Here is a 9584-nt window from a genome sequence, read left to right on the forward strand (position 1 = left end):
ACAAGTTATTTGCTTTTTTAAATGCAATTCAAGAAGATGTGGCAAATATAAAACATGAATAAGCTTCTATAGATAAGAAAGAATCAGAACAAAAAGGGTTCTTGAAATTAAAACTATAATTTTCCAAATTAAAAAATGCAGCGATGGACAAGATGAATTATAAAAGTAGAAGCTTTAGATGAATTTAAAGATCTGGGAAGAGAAAAGGAGATAGAGAGTGGTAGGGAAAGGTACAGAGACATATATTATAAATTCAAGAAGCTCATCCATTTAATAGCAGTGGCAAAGAGAAGAAGAGATTTGGATGGGAACAAAATAATAGAAGATAATGCCTCTGGGCTAAGAAAACAGAATGCAAGGGGCCAACGGGTGCCAAGCCAGAAGAATGAGGAAGGACCCACATCTAGATACATATAGGGAAATTTCAGGACTCCAAGGACAGAGAAAATTCTAGAGGGGGAAAAAATGAGACTGACATCAGACTTCTATCAGCAGTAGTGGGGGCTAGAAGATAATGAAATAATTTATACAAAGTTGTGAGGAATAAGATTTTACAGTATATTTCATAAAACTAAGATAGCATAGATACTGATGAACATAACAGAAAAGGTTACCATTAAACTATGACATGTCATTGATTATAAAACACATTCCCATTTCAAAGATGTTAAAATTTTGCAGGTGGGGAGGCGGGGAGTGTAACTTACTATTGATGAAATAACAATGCCTATATTCAGACAAATTATCCATCAATATGAGGATAAAAGAAAGACATTTTCAAAAATTCTGTAAGTCTACTATCTATGCCTCCTCCATGAAAACCTTACTTGACCAAGTACTCCAACATATCAAGGAGGAAATCTATGTGGATAACAGTACCATAGGAGTCATGTATGAGTGTTAGAACTACAAGAAGTATAAAAATATATACATGTTTCATTAAACTGAGATGCTTAAAGAGTATCACATTTAAAGAGCAAAGTTTTCAGGACATTTGGTGATTCCTTTCTATGGGTCTGCCCATGCTACTAGTTGTGGAAAGAGTAACATTTACATAATCTTACTACCATGCAAATGTCATTCACTAATTTGCAATTTTTAGAAGCAATCTGTAGATGAAGCATGAAAAACTCAAGAGTTAAGAAATAGAATATAAATAATACAAATAGCATTACTAGACAAAACCCAACAAATGGGACTGACACAGCCAAGCACTTCATCTTTTACGCGGTCTTGTCAGCAGATGCTGTCCAAAATTGATAAATCAAGAAATAGAGACGTATGCGTATTTTAAATTGTTGGCCATAATTGTTTCTAAGGAATAGACTTCATTTTTGTTATCTCATATTCTAATTCTTTCCTTTTTTTGCTGTGTACATGCATGGGGAAAAAAAAAATCACCCACACTGTCCAAAGGTGGACTTGGAAAAGTTCCCAGAATGTCATAGCATCTCTCTAAATAAGAGCTGTCTCATTCTACCTTTAAAAAAAAAAAAAGCAAACAAGTTTTCCAAAGATTGGTAGGTCTCACTTCCATATATATACCAAAAAGAGATAAACTGATTTATTTCTAATGTCACAGAACCAGTTTTATCCCCCCCAAAAGTTAATACACTGGAAGCTGTACCTGATAGGTCCTTAGAACACGTAGCTAGCTTTTCCAAGTGACTGTTGATTTTCTCGATGGCTTTGAAGTTCTTATTCCTCTTCAGGACATCCACAACAGACCGAGACTGTCGATCCAGCAAAGTGGGATCTGCCCCAAAGCGCAGGAGCATCTGCACATCCTCTGTTTGTCCTAGGGCAGGCCAAAATGAGAAGGGGGGTTTGTCGTGGTTCCTTCCATAAGATGTCCCCATGAGTGCTCTTCTTCTCAATCTCCTCCCAAGCAGCCCAGAGCAAAAGAACTAGGGTCCTCTGTTTGTGGAGCCTCAACTGCTAGCCTCAGGTAGTCCACCCAACTCCCTGAAGCAAGGAGTTCTGTGGAGAGTGGGAAGGACAATAGCTTTCAAGAGGTTCAGAAGTGCGCTTCTGTCTACCTTTCTCCCCTCTCCTTGGTAACAAGCAAGGAGAGGGGGAATCTTGTTACTAGGCAACAGTTACAGCTGTAAGGATAACATCAAGCTGTGACTTCAGATTTCTTTATTCCCTAGAGAGGAAACAAAATATTCTTCCAGGAGAAAAGTCTGCCTGGAGACAGGACATGAAAGCAGTGATTGCTTTGGCATCAGGGGCTGTTTTGTTGTCACTGTTACCACCCTCCTAGCCCCAACTCCCTGGATGCCAACTCCATTTGCTGCTCTGATGTATCTATTTGCCAAGCATCAAGGTATGTCTGTGGTCACAGATGCAACTGTTTGCAGAATGAAACAGGTATATCCCTGGGGGTACACAGACTTAAATGGGCACAGAAAGTTAAATGAATCAATGCCTAATCTCCGACTTCCATATGTAAGCTTTCCTAAAATTCACCTCCTGAGAAGGCAACTGCCCTTCTCCCACTTTACAAAAAAAAAAAAAAAAAAAAAAATTAAGTCATATTTCCTGCCCATCGAGAATCTCACTGTGGTAGGTAGAATTCTAAGCCCCCAAGATTTCTGACCTGCTGTGCATCCACACCTTTTCCCAGTTATTCAATCAAATACTAGCCTGGGTCCTGCTGTGATGAAACTTTGCAAATGAAACAAAGGTCCCAAATCAGTTTACCTTAATATAGGGAGATTATCCAGAGAGATCTGACCTAATCACATGAGTCCTAAAGGTTAAAGTTCTAGAGGTCAGAGATTCAGAGTATGAGAGGGATTTGATGCACAAGAAATTCTCCTCTGCTGGTTTTGAAGATACAGGAGACAGGACAAGGAATGTGTGTGGCCTGCAGAAGCCAAGAACAGCCTCTGGCTAATAACCAGAGCAGCCTGTAGCTAGTAACCAGCAGAGAAACTGGGATGTCAATCAACAATGGCAAAGAACTGGATTCTTCCACAACCATGTGAGCTTAAAAGACGACCCAGAACTCCAAATGAGAACATAGTCAAAGCCAACACCTTCAACCTTGCAAGACACTGAGCAGAAAACTCAGTCACATCATGTCACTCTACTGACCTAGAGAACTGTGGGCTAATAAATGAGTGTTGTTTCAAGCCACTAAGTGTATGGTGACACAGCATAACTATAATATACTGCCCCAAAGGGGGTTAAAAACTCCTCACCTACAAGGTATCAACCCAAAGGACAATTAAAACTAACTGATACCTGCAAAACCTCTTTTAAAAGGCACTACATAATCTATCCTTACCTACTTCCCCCCAGAAATTTATTTTTATGTTTAACAATTATAGAAATTTTACTATATTTATGTTGTTTTCATAAGCTTCATATTGATAACTAGTAATAATTCAATCCAGAAAAAAAGTAATGCTTACAGCCTTACAATCACAGAAATGTTGGAAGGACGTCATTTCCATTCTATTAAATACAAGTAAAGAAGTGAAGTAACAGTTTTATTTTAAAATATCCATGTGTACAAAATTACACAAATTCCACATGTCAACTTAAATACCTACAGAGAGGTACACAGATTTTCAAAATTCTTCAAGGGGATAAGGAAGCAAAATTTGAAAACCGCCAACAAATTAGACTTATTTTTTTGTCTCGTCAGTATCCATTCTCCCTTTTTCTGAGAACCACCCAGTTTTCCTTTGAGAATGCACCTCCTCTCTCTCAGCCTTACCTGATTTGATGGTGTGAACACCAGACAGACAGACACACACCCCTGTGACAACCACATTCTCTACCATTTCACCAATGCTCAGGTCCAGGGGCTAACACTTAACCAGGATCTGGCCACTCAGACCATTCTGTTCTTCTGGCTCTGTCCCATACCCTCTGCCAGGGGCTAAATCCTGGCCAGGGCCTTGCCAATGAGATCATTCCATTCTTCTGGCTCTAGTGATTCACTGGTTCATAGAGGACATGTGACCAAAGTCAGGTCACGAAGACACACTAGGAGGACTTGTACTAAGCTATTGGGAGGAGGCATCCTCTTTGACTGAGATTGACAAATTGGCAGAAAGTAAGCCTGAAGGTTCTGGTGGCCTTAACTGAAAGGCAGCCTGTCTAAAAACAAAACTAACAGAAAGAAGAAATAACCACAAATCGCTACTGATGAAAACAAACAAACGCAACAACTCTCCCAACAACACTTTCAAAATGAACATATCAAACTTGATTTTCATTAGAACGTAATTATTTCTTCACACAAAGGACTAAGAGGCAAGACAGACTCTTGAAGACAGCTTTGGAGCAAGCAACTGAACCAAACTCTGGAGTCTTCAGTCATATGAGACAATAAATTATCCTTCTTGCCTAAACCAGTTTGAATGTAGCTTCTAATCAAGACACATGCAATGATCCAACCTCACTTCTTCAATTTTAGGAGCTAACCATATCTAGACTTGGGTTCTGCTGCTGCCCAGCTCTGGTGAGTTCCTGAGCCCCTGCCGTCCTGGGCCTCTCAAATCTATACGCACCAGAGCCAAAGTGACCATTGTAACAACAAGCACCCACCAAACTACAAACAAAGCTGAAGATTTCTAAGGCCCAACTGATGCTGCAATTTTTTCAAATGGGTTTAAAATTTAGGCCAACTTAAATAATCTGGAGAGTTATTGATTCTCTATGTACCAAAAAATACTTAAGAAGGAGATAATAAACTCAGTGCTCAGGCAACATTTCTGGGGTTTAAGTTATCAATAGCTTTCAAAATCCAAATACATACCAATATGCTAGCACATCTTAAACATATATGCTTTTACTTGTACATCATAAAATATTTGCAGGAAAAAAATCTAATATATTAGTAACATTCATTCCTTGGTGCCTAATGGACAGAGAAGAATAGAGACCCTTGATGTATACATTTTGTACCTTTTGGTTTTTTAATATATTTAAAATTTAAATAAAATTAAAATATATCCAAATAAATAGCATGTACAATTCCTTCAAACGAGCAACTTCTTAACTAGGAAATCACCCTATAGATACAACCCCACTGATTCACAAACATGTACATAAAAGAATGGTCTCCAAGCATTATTTTCAATTGCAAAGTGAACTAAAATACATTTAACCATCTATCAGTATGAGCTGTTAAAAAAAATGAAACTGCCATGCCGATACTATTAGGGAAAGATGACTAAGATACATTGTTGCTGAACAGAATGTAGAGTGTACCTACATTTATATTTAAAAGGGAAAATACTGGCATTATAAAAATACATTACTGGCAAAACTCACAAAAAATGTTTTATTAGTTGATTTTGTAGAAAGAGATTTACTTTTTATCACATTCTTTGAAAGCGTCTGAATTTTTTAAAGGAGTATAAAACTATGAAACTATGTATTGTCCATCGTTCACCAGTATTTTAAATAATAAACGATATACAGTTGGATAACATTCTGGTTAATACCAAATTGTTTTTCCTGGCTTCTGCTGAACCAGTAAAACAAATACTGAAAAGACTGAGCATACATGTGAGGAATGAGTTGAGGTAAAGAAAAAACATGCGAGTCAATAGTTTAGATCAGGGGTCCCCAACCCCCTAGCTGTGGACAGGTGCTGGTCAGTGGCCTGTTAGGAAGCGGGCCTCACGGTAGGAGGTGTGTGGAGGAGAGCGAGCATCACCGCCTGAGATCCACCTCCTGTCAGATCAGCAGCAGCATTGGATTCTCATAGGAGTGCAAACCCTATGGTGAACTGCACATGTGAGGCATCTAGGATCTATATTGCCACTCTTGAGAATCTAACTAATGCCTGGTAATCTCAGGTGGAACAATTTCATCCCAAAACCATCCTCTTCTCCCACCCCCAACTACACCCCACCATCTGTGGAAAAATTGTCTTGCACAAAACCAGTCCCTGGTGCCAAAAAGGATGGGGACCGCTGGATTAGATTACAAGAGTTTGTTCACTCATTTACAGCTGCAGGTCCTAAACTGCCAACATCTCTAACCATCTGATTAGTTTCCATGAGCCACATCTTAGATATTCCACGAATCATGACCTTTTAGTCAATGTAGCAACAGGGATTTCAACTTACATGTTCTTACCTGTAAGTGAGGGCTACACAACTAGAATACACGGATACCAGGAGGGAAACAACAGACACTAGGGCCCACTTGAGAGTGGAAGGTGTAAGGAGGGAGAGGATCAAAAAAAACACTTATCAGCTACTATACTTATTACTCAGGTGATGAAATGATCTGTACACAAAACCCCTATGACATGCAGTTTACCTATATAATAAACCTACACATGTACCCCCCGAACCTAAAATAAAAGTTCAAAACAAAAAAGAAAGAAAAAAAATGGCTCACTAAAAGAATCTTTTTAAATGCCCATTTAACTGTCTTGTTTAATTAAAACGTACTAGGATTTTCCTAGTTTCCTCATCCTGGATAGGGAGGCTGCTGGGTTGTCGGCAATAATAAAATTTTTCTTTAAGGAATTTTGCTAACAAACCATTGCATTTTTAGATATAAATGCTTTTAAATTATCAATTTAAATTGCCTGATTAATTAGAATCATTTATTTCACTTGATATACATGGCTTCGGGAAAATTTTCAATTTACCTGGAAGTGACTTATCCCTTGGGTTGCTCAGAATGATTGCATATTAGAAACATGGGCTTCCCTGTGACTTTTGTTTTGGCAATTGTTTAAAGAAAAAGAAAGAAAACCATTTACATATGCATACACAAAACAACCAGAATGATCCTCAGGCTTATGAGAAGCCAAGTTATGATTAATGACTATGAGAATTTCCCCCAACATTTAGAAAATCTGTTCTCTACTGCAGAGGAAATACTATACCATGGTATCGAATGTTCTTTACTGATAAAGGAAGCAACTACAGAGAGCTTTTGTTTCTTTGTTCAAAGTAACCAGTGCTATTGATGAAAAAAACAACAACAAGCCCAACAACTCTCCCAACACCATTTGAAAATGAACATATCAAACTTGATTTTCATTACAATGTAGTTGTTTCTTCACACTAGTAAATGAAAAACCAAGACCCAGATTTTATATTATACACACACATCATTATCATCATCATCATCATCTTCTGGACAAGAATGCCAAGTTAGTCTTTCTTCATAAAAAGCAATTACAATTTAAGAAAAATCCACACTTTTCTCTTTTGCCAGCATCAAGTTGGCCTCATTTGAATCTTTCCATCTCATGAGAAATATCAATTCTCCATTGCTGTCTGTGGCACCAATTATTCTTTCAGGATTAAGACCTCTAGCAAGCCCTCTTGGTTTCTCAGCAGCATCTTTTTCCTTCTTGGATTCGCTGTCATCAGATTTACTGTGAGATAAAGTATTTTGTAATTTCTTTTCTTTACTTAATTTGGGAATTAATAAATGCTTCAATTAACTCTGGAGAATATAAATTTTCTTCAGGTAACCAAGCATTGTTTCACGATATTCTTCCATCTGCAGGTCTGTAGCATCTGTAAATTCCTTCCACTTGAAGAAATAGCCACTTTCCCTTTCACTACATATCAATCTACTACTTTTTCCACCACAAATTCTCTAACTTTTTACTCTTTCCATTCTGTTTTTTTCCCCTTGTTTGCAATGTAGTTTAATTGGAGGCCATTTTCTTATTACACACTTGAAGAGCCACTATTCACTGCCTCTTAGCAGTTCTGGGTCATGGGTCTGTGGCATCTCCAACCCTGTGCACCTTAAGCTCAAGCCAGATCCAATGAACTTTTTTTTATCAAAAGCATGAACTTTCAATATTTTCCCCCTTTAAAATATTTTTTCAGTTGAGATACAGCTCAAATAACATAAAATCCATTCTTTTAAAGTGTATTATTTGCCCGGGTATGGTGGCTCATGCCGGTAATCCCAGCACTTTGGGAGGCCGAGGCAGGCAGATCACCTGAGCTCAGGAGTTCAAGACCAACCTGGCCAACATGGTGAAACACTGTCTCTACTAAAATACAAAATTAGCCAGGTGTGGTGGCATGTGCCTGTAGTCCCAGCTACTCGGGAGGCTGAGGCAGGAGAATAGCATGAACCCTGGAGGCAGAGCTTGCAGTGAGCAGGGATCACACCACTGCACTCTACTTGGGTGACAGAGTGAGACTCCATCGCAAAAAAAAAAAAAAAAAAAAAATTAGCTAGGCACGGTGGCACATGTCTGTAGTCCCAGCTACTTGGGAGGCTGAAGCAGGAGAATCACTTGAACCCAGGAGGCAGAGGTTACAGTAAGCCGAGATCACATCACTGCACTCCAGCCTGGGTGACAGAAGGAGAATCTCTCTCAATAAATATAAACTGTATAATTTAATTAGTTTTAGTATATTTATGAAGTTGTACAACCATCACCACTATCCAATTCCAGAACATTTTCATCACCTCTAAAATAAATCTCATACACATTAAGTCGTTCTCTACTCCCCTAACCCCTGGCAACCAGTAATCCACTTTCTGTCTCTAGGATTTCCTTATTCTGGACATTTCATATCAACGAAATCATACAACATGTGGTCTTTTTTGTCTGCTTGTTTCACCTAGCATAACACTTGCAAGGTTCATCCGTGTTGTAGCATGTATCGGTACTTCCTTTTTATGGTTGAATAATATTCCCTTGCATGGATATGGCATATTTTGTTTATCCATTCCTCAGTTGACAGAGATTTGGGTTGTTTCCACTTTTCTGGCTATTGTGAATAATGTGGGTATGAATAACCATGTATAAGTTCTTATTTGGGCATGTTTACATTTTTTCTGGTATATACCTATGAGTGACATATTTGGTCTTATGGTAACTGTTTAACTTTCTGAGCAACTGTCAAACTGTTTTCCAAAGCAGATGCAGCATTTTTCTTACCCACCAGCAATGCATGAAGGATCCAAGTTTTCCATTTCCTTGTCAACATTTGTTATCTTTTTTTATTTTAGTCATCCTGGTGGGTATAAAGTGTACTGAAAATTTTAAACTGGTTTTAGAAAGGTATTCAAAGACGCCTATAACACATGAATAGGCAAAGAGATAAATAGAATAAAACAAAGTTCAGCATTAGTGGCATCTCAAATTACTGAGGTTAAGACAGACTTTTAAATAAATAGTACAGAGACAAATAGGTAATCATTTGGAAAAAAGTAAAGCTAGATTCTTACAATAAACTACAATGGACCAAGAATCTAACTGTAAAAAAATGAAACACTACAGGCACCTGAAGACAATACAGGTGAGTTCCTCTTTAACTTTGGTGTAAGGAAAGACTTTGTAATTCCAGATCTGGAGGCAATAAACAATAGATTGATAAATTTGACTATATAAAAAGAAAAACAAACTGCATGACAAAAAACACCAAAGTCAGAAGACAACTGACAAACTGGGAGAAAATAATTGCAATATATACCACGGACAAAAGCTAATGAGCAAAGAATTCTTAAAAATTGAGGACAAAGGACCAAAAACCATATAGAAAATGGGAAAGAGACATGAACATATATATAATTCATAGTAAAAGGTATTAAAATGATTCTTTTTTTTTTTTTTTTTT

At 37.8% G+C, this 9584-nt stretch overlaps 1 protein-coding gene and 1 pseudogene across 2 annotated transcripts in view; both read right to left on the bottom strand.

The window, feature by feature from the left end:
- TRANK1 (tetratricopeptide repeat and ankyrin repeat containing 1) overlaps positions 1-9584 on the bottom strand; it is a 122041-nt gene that overhangs the window by 45385 nt on the left and 67072 nt on the right. For both annotated transcript variants that reach the window (XM_017866557.1, XM_017866561.1), the window contains one exon: positions 1628-1798. In XM_017866557.1, the coding sequence (XP_017722046.1) occupies positions 1628-1798 (171 nt within the window). The remainder of the gene's footprint in view (positions 1-1627; positions 1799-9584) is intronic.
- LOC108524547 (chromobox protein homolog 3 pseudogene) lies at positions 7087-7663 on the bottom strand (annotated as a pseudogene).

Source organism: Rhinopithecus bieti, unplaced genomic scaffold (genome assembly GCF_001698545.2).
Source record: "Rhinopithecus bieti isolate Rb0 unplaced genomic scaffold, ASM169854v2 scaffold_2432, whole genome shotgun sequence".
Taxonomy (NCBI): Eukaryota; Metazoa; Chordata; class Mammalia; order Primates; family Cercopithecidae; genus Rhinopithecus; species Rhinopithecus bieti.